The sequence below is a fragment of the Setaria italica genome, chromosome IX (genome assembly GCF_000263155.2).
Source record: "Setaria italica strain Yugu1 chromosome IX, Setaria_italica_v2.0, whole genome shotgun sequence".
NCBI classification, from domain to species: domain Eukaryota; kingdom Viridiplantae; phylum Streptophyta; class Magnoliopsida; order Poales; family Poaceae; genus Setaria; species Setaria italica.
Genome location: NC_028458.1, coordinates 52393876 through 52411681, shown reverse-complemented (window position 1 = coordinate 52411681; position 17806 = coordinate 52393876). Strand labels below are relative to the sequence as shown.

Genomic DNA, 17806 nt, shown 5'->3' with positions numbered 1-17806 from the left:
GTTGCAACCTATAATCTAACAAACTTTTTTGGGCATCATAATATGAGTGTGTACATGGAGCCTCTGATAGATGATTTGGTCCGTGCATGGGAGGAAGGGGTATGGACATACGACCGGGCTACACGGACAAACTTCAAGATGCATATTTGGTACCACTACTCCCTGCATGACTTGCCGGCATATGGTATTTTCTGTGGCTGGTGTGTTCACGGGAAGTTCCCCTGCCCAGTATGCAAGGCTTCAGTGAAGTTCATTTGGTTGACGAAGGGTGGCAAGTATTCTTCATTCGACAAACATCGACAATTCCTTCCTCCTGGCCATCCTTTTAGAACAGATATTAGAAACTTTACGAAAGATGTCGTAGTTAATGAGCCCCCACCGCAGATGTTGACCTTAGCCTTGGTTCGTGCTCAGATACACACTCTTGAGGTCAATAATCATGAAGGTGGGTTTGTGGGATATGGCGAGCAACATGCTTGGACTCAGAAGTCTTGCTTGTGTAATCTCCCCTATTTTGACGATCTTCTTCTCCCACATAACATTGATGTTCTGCACACTGAAAAGAACATCGCCGAGGCAATTTTTGGTACAATCATGGACATTCCTGACAAGACAAAGGATAACGTTAAGGCTAGAGTGGATCAAGCAAGGTTATGCAACAGACCAAAGCTAGACATGACGCCTCCTAGAGCCGGCAAGTCGTGGAGAAAGCCTAAGGCCGATTTTGTCCTGACGAGGGCCCAAAAGAGGGAGGTATTAGAATGGTTCCAAACGTTAATGTTCCCTGATAGGTATGCAGCGAATTTGAAGAGGGGAGTGAACCTAGCTACTATGCGAATCAACGGGCTCAAAAGTCATGATTACCACGTATGGCTTGAGCGCCTACTCCCGGTGATGGTTCGAAGCTATGTCCCTGATCATGTCTAGCAAGTGCTAGCGGAGTTGAGCAATTTCTTCCGTCAGCTTTGTGCTAAGGAATTATCTCGGACCATGGTTGTAGAAATGGAAAGAATGGCGCCTGTGTTGCTCTATAAGTTGGAGAAGATCTTTCCTCCTGGCTTCTTCAATCCGATGCAGCATATGATTTTGCACCTCCCGTATGAAGCACGAATGACTCAGAAGTTGAATCGAGCCTTAGCCTTTTTCGAGGACAACTTGGAAGTGCAAGTGGTGCGACACAGAAGAAATTGAAACATAAAGAGTGGCGCACTATCATGCTGTATGTATTGACCAACCTTGCCGAGGTGGAGCCGTACATACTGTAAGTTGTCAACAAACTAGTTTGTTCTAAATTAATCACTATTCTGGGATCAACTCTCATGTTTCTTGTTGGTACAGGGAATTTCATCGTAAATTCTAGCGTAATTCAAGGGAACCTACCCCGCACGAAGCCGAGACCCTTCTTCAAAAGGGTGCGGGTAATGGAATGCCCGATTTTATTTCTTGGTTCAAACATAAGGTACAATCCAATTTCGCTCGTACGTAGATCCACGTTCCAAGTTGGCCGTACATGCGAATAATATAACGAACCACCCTACTTCAACTTGCAGGCTCAAACCGATTCGTCTATAAATGTTGAGGTGAGACAGGTTGCCGATAGCTGTGCCTACAGGGTCAGATCTTTTACCGGTTATGACGTAAATGGTTATCGTTTTCACACAACAAGCCATGAGCAGAGTCGGCCCAATCGAAGAACGAAAAATACCGGAGTTTTTACGCTAGGCTCTGATGGTGTCGAGTACTACGGAAGAATTGAAGAAATATACGAACTAACTTTTCATGGTTGCAAAGTTCTTAATCCAGTCATATTCAAATGCCATTGGTTTGATCCATCAGTCGTGAGATGGGCACCTAATCTTGGGTTAGTCAAAATTCGGCAATCATCCATCTTACAAGGAGACGATGTCTATATTGTGGCTCAACAGGCCACGCAAGTTTATTATTTGTCATACCCGTGCCAAACTGACGACCGTCTGAAGGGTTGGGATGTTGTGTACAAGGTATTGCCACACGGTAAACTATCTGTACCAAATAATGAAGATTACAACATTAACCCCAACACATATGATGGAGATTTTTTCCAAGAAGATGGGCTCGAAGGGATTTTTGAGATTGATTTAACCGACGCTTTCGGAATGGAAGTAGACAATGAAAGGGTTGTTGACGATGACGCTGGAGAGGAGGTTCATAATATGAAGGAGTTAGAATTACTTCAGCGGTTACAGTTAGGACATGACATTGATGATGACGCTGAAACTTCGGAGCACGGGAATGATTTGTTTGACACGTGTGACAGTGACGATGAGACTTATGATCCAGCTAATCCCGATCATGACGATTATTTCTAAGACATGTATGGATCGTAATAATTTATTTATTATTTGTCATACCATGTTATTTTTGAAATTATGTTTTATTTATATATGTGCTGATTGGTTTACTCTTGGCAAATGCAGGTGATTGAACAATGGTGGGCGATACGAGGAAGATCGCAGCGCTTTACGAAAAATTAAAAGCTGCAGCTTCCGGGTCAGGTACACGGTCAGATGCATCGAGAGGTCGAGGAAGGCATCGAGGGAGGGGTGGAGGCAGGGGTGACGCACACGTGGAGGAAGCGGTGGGGGCACAGGTCTTGGCTAGAGGCAGGGGTCGGGGCAGGGGTCGAGGAAAGGGTAAAGGGGTGAGGGCCCCGTCGCCTGTGCCTTCGTCGTCGTCGGAGGAGGAGGAGGTACCCTCCGCGTACGCCTCTAGTGACGAGGCGGAGGTACAGGAGGAGCAGGAGCAGGAGAGGGAGGAGGAGGAGGAGGCAGGGGAGGAGGCAGGGGAGGAGCAGTCCAAGATCTGGTTGCGAGGTCCCTCGTCCCTCCCAAGGCGACCCATCCCTGTTCATTTACGCCCACTGATTCAACCCACTGGGGAAAAGTAAGTTCCTTCACATATTCTCTGTACTTTTGATATGTTCAAACTTACACTAGAAAATAATAATTTATATTAATCACTTGTGCAGGAGTTGGACTAAGCTCAGTGGGGGTGCCCACAACCGCAAGGTCAACGGCATCGTCGGTCTTTTGTGTAGACTACACTTCCCCGGTCTAGTGGTCTTCGCCGGACAGGAGGAGCCGGCCTACACGTGGGACCACTACGTCGCTGCCGCCGACGTCGGTGATCGTGACCACAGGCAGTTTGCGAACAAGGCGGAGCGGGTGAAGGCCGAGCTGTGGGTAAGTCTTCGCAGCACTACATTGCTTAATACATTCTTGATATAATAATTGTATGCTTGCCGTCTATACGTAGGACTTTTATAGATGCCAGGAGGGCTTCGAGGCTAGGGTGGCCTCCGTGATTGAACAAGCCGCTAAGAAGCTCGTTAAGGACATGCACTACAAGGCGCGCGTTCAGGCCATCATCGACTTTTATGCTGAATACAAAAGGATGAGGATCAAAAAAGAAGAGGCCAGGACAATGAACCTGACCAAGGAAGAATTCATGGCGGTACGTACATAAAGACTATATTTACTATTTGAGAGATTAATTACGCTTAATTCCGTTATTTATATGTCACACACTTCATATAGGTGCCTCCGTGGTGGTGCCGATCCTTTACCCGGTGCTGGGAACAAATGGTGGACGTGTGGTTGCAGCCTGGGTGGTTGGAGAACCACAATGCCTGCTGGGAGCGGCGTCTGCAGATGCCATATGCATCACACCATCAAGGCAACCTGAGCCTTGATGAGTACAAGGAAAAATGGGTACGTGAATTCATTTCTGTTTTCTCAGACATAATACTGCATATTTTGTAATCATTTTACATTTTTTCCGCAGACTTCATCACATGATGGTCAGGAGTGCTCCCGGTTCAAGGCATGGGTTATGTCCAAAAAGGGCAAGGCCACGGCAGACATCGACTTCAACCCGGAGGACCCGCCCGAGGCGTACAGCCATCCCAGCATCCACAGCCGCGTCACCGAGTACACAGCCATGGCGAAGGAGGTTCACGGGCCAGAGTTCGATCCGAGCTCTCAGGATATCGATGCTGAAATAGTGATGAGGGTAGAGGAGGGAAGAAGCATGGCAGGTATTGGATTGGAGATAGCGTGATCGACACTGCCAGTACTCCCACTCTCTCCCAGATCCGAGCAAGGAGCACGGACTCGAGCCCCGCGATACGGCCACGGCCTACCGCTGCACAGCTACAGATGCAGGCTCTGCAGGTTATTTCTGTTTCTTTAATTTTTCATTCATTTTGTACTTACCTTTTGCTTGACAATAAGTGGTTGGGATGAAATATTGTAGGCCCAGGTGGAGGTAGAACGGAAGCGCCGAGAGGAACTAGAGGCGAGGATCGAGGCAGATCGGCAACTTGAAAGGCAGAGGACGGAGCAGATGTTCCAATACATGCAGAGTGTTTTCCACAGTTTAGGTCAAACTCCACCACCTATGCCACCGAACCTCTTCCCGCCACCTCCACCACCTCCTGCAGCTACTCCTGTGAGTCAATCTCAACCTTACAATCAATCTAGACTTAAACTAGAAACTACAGGCACTACAAACTTCCACTAGAATTACTTGTTTAGACTATGAAATCTCTTTACCTAAATTTGTGCAGAATCAATCGGCGGTGTCCAATGCAGAATCTTCCTGGGGCAGTGGCCACCTGCACGTCCTCCTCATCCTCCTCAGTGACTTGTCATTTCTATGTTTGTGATGCAAAACTTGTGAATTACTTCTTTAGACGAGAACTTATGAATGCTATTTGTGTGCTTGTGAATCCTGTGGTGCAATTTATATGCTTGTGCTGCAATTAATATGCCTGTGCTTCTGTGGTTGTTTTTTGAGAGGGGTCCTTTATACCTAACATTTCTATTTTGTAGTAGGTATTAGGACACTTTGCCGAGTGTTAACACTCGGCAAAGAGGCCATTTCTGGTACTAGTAGACGGGTTTGCCGAGTGTATTCTTCAAACACTCGGCAAAGGGGTCATACATTTTGGTGGGAGTGCTTGTTTGCCGAGTGCCACAGGGTAGGCACTCGGCAAACAGGGTCATTTTGCCGAGTGTTTTGGAAAAAGCTCTCGGCAAAGGGGTCATAAAAAATGGCGGGCCGAGCTTCTTCGCCGAGTGCCTTCCCCGTGGCACTCGGCGAACAAAGGATTTTTACCGAGTGTCTGGCAAAAATGTACTCGGCAAAAGATAAAATAAAAATGGCGGGTGGGGCTTCTTCGTCGAGTGCCACGGGGCAGGCACTCGGCGAACCATGGATTTTTGCCGAGTGTTTCGCCAAAATACACTCGGCAAACGAGTAGACTTCGCCGAGTGCCTTTAAGAATACACTCGGCAAACGAGTAGAGTTCGCCAAGTGTCGGCCGTCAGACACTCGGCAAAGCTTCCGTCGCCGTCACAGACCGTTAACGTCTTTGTGCCGAGTGTTTAATTTTGCCGAGTGTATTTTGGCACTCGGCAAAAGGTTTGCCGAGTGCCCGACGATCGACACTCGGCAAACAGCCTGTTTGCCGAGAAAAACTTTGCCGAGTAGACTTCGCCGAGTGTTACACTCGGCAAACCATTTGCCGAGTGTAATGGGGCCTTCGCCGAGTGCCTGGGGCACTCGGCAAAAGAACTGTTTCCGGTAGTGATCGTTGCACCGGCCTAAAATTTATAGCACAAGAGCGTGATATTCACAAAATCATAAGGATGGTACCGTTACCGCCCTTATATTCCACGCTCTACTAATTTCATGTAGAGAGTGGAATAAGGATGGTAATAGTGAAAGATGCAGTCTGCACATGAGCTGGTGCTGTTCTACCAATTAAGTAACAATTTATCAAATAAAAAAATAAGAATAAGTGTATGCGGAGCAAAATCTACATGAAATAGACGAACTACACGCACTTGAATATTATGGTAGACTTATATTTGAACTATGTCTATCAACTATATACAGGCACTTGAATTTTAATCCGTACATGAGCCGGTACTATCCACCAATTAAGTATAACAATGTAGCAAATAAAAAAATAAGAATTAAGTTTATGGAAAAAAAATCTACATGAAAAAGAGCGAAATGATGACACTATGACAGTAGAGAAAAAAAATGAAAAACAATATTACACTAGACCTACATTAGAACTACGTCTATCAACTCCACAGAAAAGTCCGCTAGTCGTGAACTTGTGATAGTCCCTCAAATAATTTTTTGGGCCACTACCTCAAATATTACAGAAGCCATAAAGACTTGTCATCGACCACCTCGTAAGTCTAAAATCTCAACCGACATGAAGTTACAACTGGCACGTTAGCACCGGCAGCTTAATTCTGAATTAGTGAACCGTATGGTCTGATGGTCTCTCTCCACTATTGGGGTACGTAGAGGGATATGATAAAGTACGCTTCTTCATAGGATACATATATAATCATTAAAAGTCTTCAGATTCCTTGTTCATCTTTTGTAATGAACCAACCAATTCCATGTTTTCGATCGGTTGCTCAATCAACCTTCAGAAACCACAGAACATGCGAATGACAGGCTTTCAACTAATCTGGAAGGAATTTAGGTTAGTTGATAGTTTTTTTTTTTTTTTTTTTTTGAAACGAGCAGGCAGGAGAGCTGCCGCTGTATTAAAAAAGAGGAGTGCCCGAAGGCGAAACAATTAAGTAATTACATGCTGCGCACTGCGAGCTTAGAACACTGGTAGGAGGTAAACTGAAAGAGCGCCTTATATACACTCAACTACGCCTCGCGGCGTCCAAAAACCGACCGAGGTGCACCGCACCAGCCGACACCCATGTAGCTGCCTCATCTCTTATGCGAGCTACCAAACGGGGAAGGATTGCTCCTGTCGATGGAAAACTCGCGCGTTGCGCTCTTTCCAAACTTCCCACAGGACTAAAATGATGAAGGATCTAAATCCTCTTTTGTCAGGGACCTGCTCGCCTGCTAAAGCCGTCCACCAGTCATGCAGAGTGTCATGCGCATCCCAACGTTCTGGTTCAATGCCCGGGCACCTCGTCCACTCGCTAAGTTGAGCCCAGACATTCCTTGTGTAACTGCAAGCGGTGAACATGTGGGGTCCCGTCTCCTGCGTTGCTTCGCAGAGAACACAATTTGGGTTACATGGCCAACCCCGTCTTTGCAACCGGTCCGCTGTCCAGATTCTGTCTTGAATCGCCAGCCAGCTGAAGAACTTACACTTTGGAGGTGCCCATGGTTTCCAGATGATAGCTTCTAAGTTGGTGTTTGTGGACCCGAAAAACTGTGCTCGGTATGCTGATCTCGTGCTATAATGGCCGTCGGCCGTCAATTTCCAACGAATGGTGTCCGTTACCCCATGTCGAAGTTGCAGGCGGCTCGCCGCATTCCAGATTTTCTGCAGCTCGATGAAGTGTGTGACCGAAAAGCTCTGGTGCTGAAGATCAATATCTGTGACCCAGGCATTATTCGTGATGGCTTCGCGCAGCGATCTATTCTTTCGTTTTGAAATGCGGTGAAGGTTGGGCGCCATGTCCCTGGGCCTTTGGCCGTCGATCCAGCCACTGTCCCAAAAAGAGATCTTGTTGCCATCGCCGATTGTTATAGTGGTGGCTGCCGCGAATAACTTCCGATCAGACTGCGTGCAGGGGATATCACAGTCATCCCATAATGCGTTCTCATGTATCCATTGTTGCCACAACCACCGCAGACGTAGCGCTCTGGAGAATTTCCCCAGGTGTAGAATCCCAAGGCCGCCCCCTTTCTTATGTCTGGCGGTCCGCGTCCAGTTCACCTTACATTTCCCGCCAGTGACATTCTCGTTACCGGCCCAGAGGAACTGTTTCCTTTTGGTATCGATGGCCTTCATGATTTGCTTTGGTGCTTGTAGAGCCGTGAGTAAATAAACCGGCTGGGCTGTCAACACTGATTTGACAAGTGTCAAACGCCCCGCTGTGGTCATGTTTCGTGCATTCCAGGTGTTGAGTTTCTTAAGTGCCTTGTCGATCAACGGTTGGAAGTCTACCATTTTAAGACGTGAAGTAGATAGCGGAAGACCAAGATATTTGGTTGGAAAAGTTCCAATCTTGGCTGGCATGCTCTGTAAAATGTCTGTTAGCACTATCCCTTGACAGCGGATCGGCAGAGCTGTTGACTTTTGGAAATTGGCTTTAAGTCCAGTCGCCTCGCCGAACATAGTCAATAAGTTCACTAGCGCATCAATCTCCGCTTTTCTTGGCGCAATGAAAATAGCCGCATCATCCGCATAGAGTGAAATCCGACAAGAAGGCCCGCGGCCTCTTAGTTTGGAAAATATACCCATTTCCGTTGCTATGTGTAGTAGCCTTTGTAACGGGTCAATTGCTATGACGAAGAGAAGCGGTGAGAGGGGGTCACCCTGACGTAACCCCCTCCTGTGTTTGAGAGGTGGATTTGGGACCCCATTCAGTAGGACCCTAGAAGATGATGTGGACAATATCGCCGCTATCCACTCCCTCCACCGTGTCGGGAAACCAAGACGTTGCAATAGTATAAGCAGAAAATCCCATCGAACGGAGTCGAATGCCTTTGCAATGTCCAGTTTAAGGAAGATGGCCTGCACTCCGTTGCGGTGAAGGCGTCTCGCTGTATTGCGTACCGACATGAAATTGTCATGGATACTCCTTTTCTTGATAAAGGCGCTCTGACATGTAGAAACAATGGCGTTCATGTGCGGTTGGAGCCTCAGCGCCAGCGATTTGGTTATTATTTTGATGAAGGAGTGTATCAAACTAATGGGTCTGAAGTCCTGGACGGTGTCAGCCTCCTCTCGTTTTGGTAGTAGTATGATATTTGCCGAGTTAACGAGGGCAAGACTGTTACATCGCAGTGAGTAAAAGGCGTGGACGGCCGCCATTACATCCTGTTTGATAATATCCCAGCATGATTTAAAGAAAAGACCCGTGAAGCCGTCTGGTCCGGGAGCCTTGTCTGCCGGCAATGCGTCAACAGCCCTCTTAATTTCCTCCTCAGAGAATGGTGCATCAAGTGAGGAGAGGTCGTGATTGTTGATCCCGAGGATGTCCCAATTTAATTCTACCCCTCGTGGTTGTGGCTGTTGCATAGTTCGCATAAAGAAGTTTTGTATCTCTACTGCTTTTTCTGCATGGGTACATGCCCAGCCGCTATCCTTCTTTAGCTTGTGGATGAAGTTCCTTCGACGCCTAGCGTTTACCCGTCGATGAAAAAAACGCGTGTTTGCGTCGCCCAGCTTCATATTTCTTGTTCTACTGGCTTGATTTCTACGTGCTCGTTCAATGACCGCTAGACCCAGGGCACGGGATTTTAGCCGACTGCGTAACAAGTGTTCACCATCGGATAGGGAGCGATGTTCTTGAGCTATGTCCAACCTCAAAATGATCTCGAGGGCCATGTAAAGCTGCATTTTCACGTCCGGTATCAGATTGTTAGACCATTCCCTTAGGGCGACAGCCGTGTGATGAAGCTTATAATAAAGGCGGTGAAAAGGCTCGACGTGTGCTGTTGGGGCAGCCCAAGCACTTGTGACCTTGTCCATGAAACCTGGTAATTTCGTCCAGTAGTTTTCAAATCTGAACGATTTTGGTCGTCTAGGGCCACCGTGATTGGAAAGTAGTAGCGGACAATGGTCAGAAAGTGAAGTTGACAACGCATGTAGTGCATGGCTACTGAAAGCCTCTTCCCATTGTACATTAGCGAAAACCCTGTCGAGCCGAACCAGGGTGGGGTTTCTCCTCTCGTTGCTCCACGTAAATTTCCTGTTGTTAAGGCGGATCTCGCGGAGGTCACATGCATCCAAAGCATCCCTAAACATGTTCATATGACGTCGATTTATTCTAGTGTTGTTTTTGTCGTTCGCTTTGTAAATGAGGTTGAAGTCGCCGAGGACCAGCCATTGAGAGCTGTCTCGCGGTTTTGTAGATTGCAACTCAGCAAGAAATTCGGCTTTCCGGCTAGCGTTGGTCGGCCCGTACACTGTCGTCAAGACAAAGGTGTTTAAGGATTCTAACATGGTGACTGTTGCCGTAATGTGATGTTGCCCGATGATGACATCTGAAAGATTGACGAAATTAGCATTCCATAGAAGGAGGATGCCGCCACGCGTGCCGAAGATGCCCCCCGCCGGCTTGTAGCAATAGTTGTCAAGCCTATGTCCTCCTAAGAAAGCCGCTGTGAATTGATCGATGTCCGCAAGCTTTGTCTCTTGAAGACATGCAATATGACATAAGGTACCCGTAATTGTTTCGCGGACTATGTCCCTTCGGGCTCTACTGTTTAGACCCCTCACATTCCAGCAAAGGATCTCCATATTCATTTGCACCATATTGGAACAACCGTGAGGACTCGTTCGGTTAAGGAGGTGGCGTGCATGCGTTGACGCCGTTCTGAACGCCGGCCGATTAAATTGGGGAATGAGCGTTGCCTCAATCCCCTTAGTTCGCACGAAAAGGGCCGGAAGGGCCACGGCTTCGTCTCAGTCGCTAGCGGGAAGGGCGGTGGCCTTGACTGGATCAGTTGACACACATGCGCATGAAGTAACATAGAAGCTAAGAGGAACAACAGAAAGTCCGGAGCTTGAGCCCAGCCGTGACGTAGCTGTAGCTTTAAGATTACAAACCGGGCAGAGACATAGTCTGTGGAGTAAACAGAAGGAGTGCAGCAGCAACACAGGTTGCCCATACTGCTGAAACTTGTAGCTGACATAGAGAATTAAGCGGCACTAAATGATACAAGGCGGGGCAGTTAAACAGCCGCCAGTGGACCTTCAGCTTGCAGAGCCTCAACCGTTTCTTGGATGTCCTGTATTGCTTCACCAGCCACCATTGCCATGGCTGCATCGAGCGCTTCGGCCTGTTCGTCATCCAGGTTGAACGCCGCCGTAAGAGCCGCGATAACTTCTGGAGGGAGAGGGCCCTGGAACATGGCGAGATACTCCTGTAGCGCGGCCTCCACCGGCTGTAGATCATCATTCAGGAGGCCAAGTTTGCGGCATAAGTTGTGCTGTGCACGTTGCATTGCTGGCATCGGGCGTCTAGAAGAGAGGCGTGCACTGCGACGTACCGTTGACATATCGAAGACGCGGCGAGGACGGCGCCGCTTTGGTGACTCCGGTTGTGCGAGCGGAGCTGGTTCTTGCCGCGGCGTCGGCGCGCAGTGCAGGGGCGGTTCTGGCCTGGTGAAGAGGACCCCGAAGGCAGATGCAGCTTGATGTTCCAGTGGGAGGGGGACAGGGTGCTCATCGGTGGTGCGGTCGTTGTCGTGAGGCTCTGGAGGCCGCTGAACTTCGTCGCCCCCCGCCGGTACCTGAGTAACACGGCCGGGGTCCCCAAGCAAGGCGTCGACTGCCTGCCCAGGGGTGTCCTGACCGGCCACCTCCAAACGCATGGTCATCTTGCGGAGTTCGTCGTCTACCTCCTGGATGGATGGAATAGAGGGGGGAGGCAGTGCAGAAGTAATCCTGTGGAAGACCTTCTGGAGGGGCACGAGAGACTGGGCGTTGTGCACTGGTACCTTTGAAGGTTGGTCGAGGTTGCCACTGTAGTCGAACCAGGCTTCATCCCCGGTGGCTTCGACGATGCTGGACGCCTTGCGGAAGATGTCCATGAGTGGCCGTGGCGTCGCCGCCGGAGGATGGCGTCGCTGGAGGTTAAACATCAACTGTGCCGCCTCCGCCATGGACCCCACTTGGAGATCATACAACAGCTTGAAGTCAGCCTCCTTGCGGGTGTCCGCGGCCAGTGATGCGTCTCCGTCCAGGTTCCTCCGCCTGCCCCCTTGGTTGCCGTGGCCGGCGTGGCGACGTCGCGGCGAGCGGGAACGCACTCGGTGTTGACCGCCATGAGCCGTCCCTCTGGAAGGCCTGGGGTCGGCGCGTCCCCGCCTTTCACCGTGCCAGTCGTCGTAGTCGTCGTCGTCGTCGTCCCGCCGGCCGTGCCAGTCATGGAAGTCGGGGTGGTCATCCGGCCGCTCCCGCCGGCCGTCGCCCCGATGGTCGTGGCCCCTGCGCTCATCACGACGGGGAGGCGGGGGGTGCTGGAATGGGGTGAAGGCCGGCGTGGGTTCCTGGTCACCGTCGCGGACCCCCCAGTACCAGGGCAGCCGCCGCTTCTCCGGCTCCCCCACCGCCACGTCGGGGTCGTGCGGGTCGGTGGTGACGGCGGAGTAGTCGTGGATTTCCCATAGATGCACCAGGACCCGGTGCTTGATCCCTCGGTGCCAACGCTCAGGGGGGACCTCATTGATCTGCACCGATGAGGACGAGCCGTCCATAGAACGTGTGGTAAAGACAAGCCACATTACCTTGGCAATCCTACTCGGGTCCGCCGTCCAGGCCCACAGCTCGATGCCGCGCGTGTCCGACGGATGAAGCAGGTTGGTGTCGATGCATTGGAGCGCGCAGTGCCGGCCGACGAGGCGTTCGACGATGTCCGGCAGCCAAGCGTGCCGCGGCACCCCGTCGAGGCAGATGCGGACGCGGTAGAAGAGTGCCGCGCCAAGAGCACCGGTGAGGCTCCTCCACGGCCTGACACAAACTTCATTACCACGGAAGTTAATGTTACCTTTGGCGTTGACGTCCTCGCAGTGGCGGCGGTGCTGGAAGCGCAACAGGAACGCCTCCGGGCGATGCCTAGTGACCGAAACCTCGCCGGGGCGCAGCCGGAACTCCTCCAGGATGGCGTCTTCGATGTGTCTTGCAGTGGTACTTGGGGGGACACGCATGGCCCAGGTGACCAGTGCGTTCCCCTCCCAGTCCCGAAGCTCGTGGTCGATCTCGAAGGAGGTGGGGATGTGCAGCGTGTCGTCACTCGGCCTCAGAGCCGGGTCTCCAACCCGTGCGGACGCCATCTTGAGAGAGGCCGACGGAGGGCGCGGCTTCGAACGGCGTGGGTGGCGTCGCGGCGGGGAAGCAGACCGTGGGCGCGGGTCCGGGCGGCAGAAGCGTTGCTTGTGCCCCGAGCGGAAGCAGCGCAGGCACCGGATGGGGTCCCTGCACGCGGAAGCCTTGTGGTCGCGGCCCAGACACCTGAAGCAGCGCCCTTTTGTCTTCTGGAGGAAAGCAGAGGTCGCCGCAGAGGAAGGTTGTTGGTTGGCGAAAGGTGAAGAAAGCTTTGAATGTCTGGCAGCACGGCCTCGCTCCCGCCGCTTGCGCCGGCTGACGCGGGTCCAGCCAGGCTCGGAGCCAGAGTGGACGTCGCGTCGAGGATGGTGCTCGGGGCTCGAGGACGGGGGCCGGCGGAGGGGGAGGCCATTACTCCTCTGGTGGCCTGACCGGCGGGGTGTGACGCCAGGGGGAGATCTGTGGCGGATCCTGGAGGCGAGGTTCCGCGGCTCTGGCCGCGTAGCGGCATGGTGACGCAGGCAGCTATAACTGCTCTGGTCGACGCTCGGGGGACGACGGGGTTGGCGAGGGAAGTAACTGCTCCTTGGCGGGATGGTGATGGTGGATCTGAGCTGGCGTGGCGCAGGTGGTTGCGGGGCAGGCGGCGGGATGAAGGCGGTCGCCCCCCGCCTTACCACTTCCGCGTAGGTTGGGACCGGATCTGGCGTGGGCGGGACGACGAGATCCTCCCAAGATCCGGCCCGGCGAGTGCGAGGCGGCGGGGGAGGAGGGGTTTCTCGCCAGTAGAGAGGCGAGCAGGGTAGGGGCGGATGGGATCGGCCGGCGGGAGCAGGAGTCGGAAGATCCAGATCTGGATCGGGGGAGCGTGATTGGGAAAAGGGGGGGGGGGCTGGACGCGAGAGGCAACGGGGGTGGAGCGGCTCGTGGGGTATGGCCAAGGACGCGGTCAGTCTGTCGGCGGAGGAGCTTGGGCGGCGCCGCCGGGGCTAGCGGCGCCGGCGAGGGGTGGCGGAGCGGCGGGATGCGGGGGCGGGGGCGGGGGTGGGACATTTTTTTTACGGCGCATGTTACTTTTCAGATACCACAGTCCTTCAAATTGCATATTAAGCTACGTGAAATTCGTGTGAAATTAAGTTTGAAAAATTGCAGGTCCTTTTTATATTTCCTCCATATTGCCCTTGATCTCACGCTTTGATTCAATGGTTTCAGTTTCAGTGCCCAACGCCAGGTGCAATCCTTCAAAATACCTAGCAGAAGACTGTGGAAAGACGGCCCAAATCGCCCTTCTTGTGGCAGGTAATACAAGTTATCCATAAGAACTAACTGATAATTCAAAATAATACCTCTGATATACCTAAGCTTGTCTAAATGTGGTCGAATTGATATTTAGCATTTCAATGGTAGTTGCACAACACCACATCCACATATCAGAAAACTTTTGTTGTCTTAGCAAAAGTATCTTTTCACCTAGCTTCAGTTCATACCACGACCTTCAAGTTATTTTAGTGGAGGTTGTATCGTACAATACAACTGTAACCATTGTTGAGCTGAAGTGAGTGCATATTAGTAGCAAAATTCACTGAAACATTTTAGATTTTAGACCTCTTGGAACATGGAGGTGGAGGCGTCTATGCATAAAGCGCATCAAACATCGAGAAAATTAGCATTTTTAGATACATTGAGACTTCTTTTGAGTTTGACTTAATACATCAAGAAATTGAGCTTGAAATGTTTAGAAGAAAATAAAATAGAGGAAAGCCCATGGGACATTCAACCACACGGCCTGTTGTTGAGTACGTACGAAATAGGAGACATGGGCCTCAAATTCATTTATATGCTCCAACCTTCTTATCTGAAATCAGGCCCATTGTCTGTTTTGCGGAAGGCCCAAATCATCTTAACAGTGTAGTGTAAAATAATCGGATTGGGTAACGGCAGGCCTCTTTTCTGTTTTAAGCGAGCAGTCGAGGTTGGGCTGGGCCTCATTTTCCGAGCTCGAGCTGACGTTACCGTGAATTTGCGCAGGAATCGTGTTTGGAGCCATGGTGACCTGCGTGACCTGCGTGGTGTACCAGCTGCTGAAGCGCCGGTCCGCGTCCATCCGGACGAAGCGCAGCACGAAGCGGCTCCTGTCCGAGGCCTCCTGCGCGGTGCCTTTCTACTCGTACCGCGAGATCGACCGCGCCACCGACGGCTTCTCCGACGCCAAGCGCCTGGGCACGGGCGCCTACGGCACCGTGTACGCCGGGCGCCTCGGCGACGGCCCCCTCGTGGCCGTGAAGCGGATCCGGCAGCGCGACAACGACGCCGGGCTCGGCTGCGTGATGCACGAGGTGAAGCTGGTGTCGTGCGTGTGCCACCCCAACCTTGTCCGCCTCCTCGGCTGCTGCATCGAGCAGGGGCACCAGATCCTGGTGTACGAGTTCATGCCCAACGGCACGCTGGCGCAGCACCTGCAGCGGGAGCGCGGCCCCGCCGCGATGCCCTGGACGGTCCGCCTCCGCATCGCCGCCGAGACGGCCAAGGCCATCGCGTACCTGCACTCGGAGGTGGACCCGCCCATCTACCACCGCGACGTCAAGTCCAGCAACATCCTGCTGGACCACGAGTACAACTCCAAGGTCGCCGACTTCGGGCTGTCGCGGCTGGGCAAGGCGTCCCTGGGGGACTCCTCGCACATCTCCACGGCGCCGCAGGGCACGCCGGGGTACGTCGACCCGCAGTACCACCAGAACTTCCACCTCTCCGACCGCAGCGACGTGTACAGCTTCGGCGTCGTGCTCGTGGAGATCATCACCGCCATGAAAGCCGTCGACCTGAACCGGCCGCCCAGCGAGGTGAACCTGGCGCAGCTCGCCGTGGACAGGATCGGCAGGGGCCGCGTCGACGACATCGTCGACCCGTACCTGGACCCGCACCGGGACGCGTGGACGCTCTCCTCCATCCACAAGGTGGCCGAGCTGGCGTTCCGGTGCCTCGCGTTCCACAGCGAGATGAGGCCGTCCATGGCCGAGGTCGCCGACGAGCTGGACCAGGTGCAGCGCAGCGGGTGGGCGCCGTCGGCGGACGACGCCGCGTTCATGTCGACGTCGTCGTCGATCTGCTCGTCGTCCGCGGCGTCGACGCGCGGCACGGACAGGTCGTGGGGCGCCGGCAGGAGCCGGACGGAGAGGGAGAGGGCCGCGGCCAATTCCTCGGCCGTGCAAGATCAGACGGCCAAGGACGCGGCGGAGTCACCTGTGTCCGTGCACGAGAGGTGGTTCAGCGACAGGAGCTCCCCTTCCTCCAACAGCTTGCTGGGCAATCGCTCCCAGCACTGAACTGAAACACGACGACATTGCTATCTGGTTGCTTCTCCAGTACGTGTACTCCAAGTATCAGCTAGCTTAGTTAGATATATACTCGTACATTTAGGACGATTAGTTGTTTGATCTGTTCTTGGGCATCAATTGCTCGTTTTCTCTTTCTTTCCCCTTGATTTGGGACAATCTGTAAATGAGATTTAGTCTCGCTCCGTCCTCATACCAGGTATAGTATCTGAGTATATCGATCGCTCACCGTACGTGACCGGATTCGGGCTAATACTTTGGAATCAGTACGTGACCGGGGTGCCGATAGATTTGCCATCAGAGGTACTTTGCATTATGTTTATTTATTTATATAAATATTTAATATTTGTAGCAAATATGAATAGTCAGACAGAAGAGGAAGTAGCATACAGCATGGTGGCTTTGTGCTCAAGTTTCTTCTGGGGATAGCACAGACTGTTGGAGATCGTTTTAGTGACGACGTCTCTATCAAATATCAATGTAGAACAGTACGTAGCGAATGCCATTTAGTCGCCCTTGTTGTTTTGTTGCTGTACTCTCTCCGTCCCAGTCCCAAAAAGAATACAACTCTCACTTCTCGAGGAGTCAAACAATTTTAAATTTAACCAAATTTATAAAATAAATACTAACATTCACGTCTCCAAATAGATTTAGTATGAAAATATATTATATGATTAATCTATTGATATTTATTTCATACCGTAAATGTTAGTACTATTTTGTATAAATTTAGTTAAATTTAAAATTGGTTGACTTCTCGGTTCTCAAGAAGCGAGAGTTGCATTAGTAAATCCATTTTGCCTGCAAAAAAAAGAATCCAATTTGCCCCGTTGTTTTTGCACATACTACTTTTCCATTGCAGACGCAATCGAGAAGGTGTCCATTTCTTTGCTGAATACGTACGTCTAAATAAAAGCGCGTGCAAATAGACGTACGTGCTCATTTCCAGGCAGACATACGTATACTAGTAGGTAGTAGCATGCGTGTTTGAATTTTTTTCCCTCCCAAAATTGGCGGCAGCAGCAGACTCCACAATCTTGTATCTCACTACTAGAGAACTAACTTTCGATCCTCCCTCTTTAGTCCCGGGAGAAAACACGGTAGGCTAGAATTTACTCCCGGTTGGTATTTTCAATCGGGACTAAAGGGGACCTTTTAGTCCCGGTTTAAAAATCAGCCACCCGTGGGGATCCTTTAGTCCCGGTTGAAAAATTCAGGCACACATAGGGACCCTTTAGTCCTAGTTGGTAAGATCAACCGGGACTAAAAGGTCACCCTTTAGTCCCGGTTGGTATTACCACCCGGGACTAAAACAACCGGGATAAAAGAGGGTTCTTTAGTCCCGGTTGGAAACTCCAACCGGGGTAAAAGGGTTCTCCACGGGTGGTTGAAAAAAAAATAAAGCCCTCGGACCCATTTCCAAACGGGATAAAAAGGGTCCCCCATGTGTGGCTAGGAAAGGACTAAATCCCTCGAACCTTTTTATCCCTCGAACCTTTTTATCCCTAGGATTAAATGAGGTCTTTAATCCCGGTTGGTGTTACCAATCCGGATTAAAGGGTTCTTCATGAGTTAATACAAAAGTATAGCATCCCCTATATAGACAGATGTGGTGTGTAGATGGAATGGTAAGGAAGCTACGCGCGAGGCTTGA

At 51.3% G+C, this 17806-nt stretch overlaps 1 protein-coding gene across 1 annotated transcript in view; it reads left to right on the top strand.

Moving 5' to 3' along the window:
* LOC101785249 (wall-associated receptor kinase-like 14) overlaps positions 1 to 16564 on the top strand; it is a 21694-nt gene extending 5130 nt beyond the window's left edge. Inside the window, exons 2-3 of the mRNA XM_004985084.3 lie at positions 14033 to 14119; positions 14849 to 16564. Of these exons, the coding sequence (XP_004985141.1) occupies positions 14033 to 14119; positions 14849 to 16143 (1382 nt within the window). The 3' untranslated portion in view covers positions 16144 to 16564. The remainder of the gene's footprint in view (positions 1 to 14032; positions 14120 to 14848) is intronic.
* Positions 16565 to 17806: the final 1242 nt, after the last annotated feature.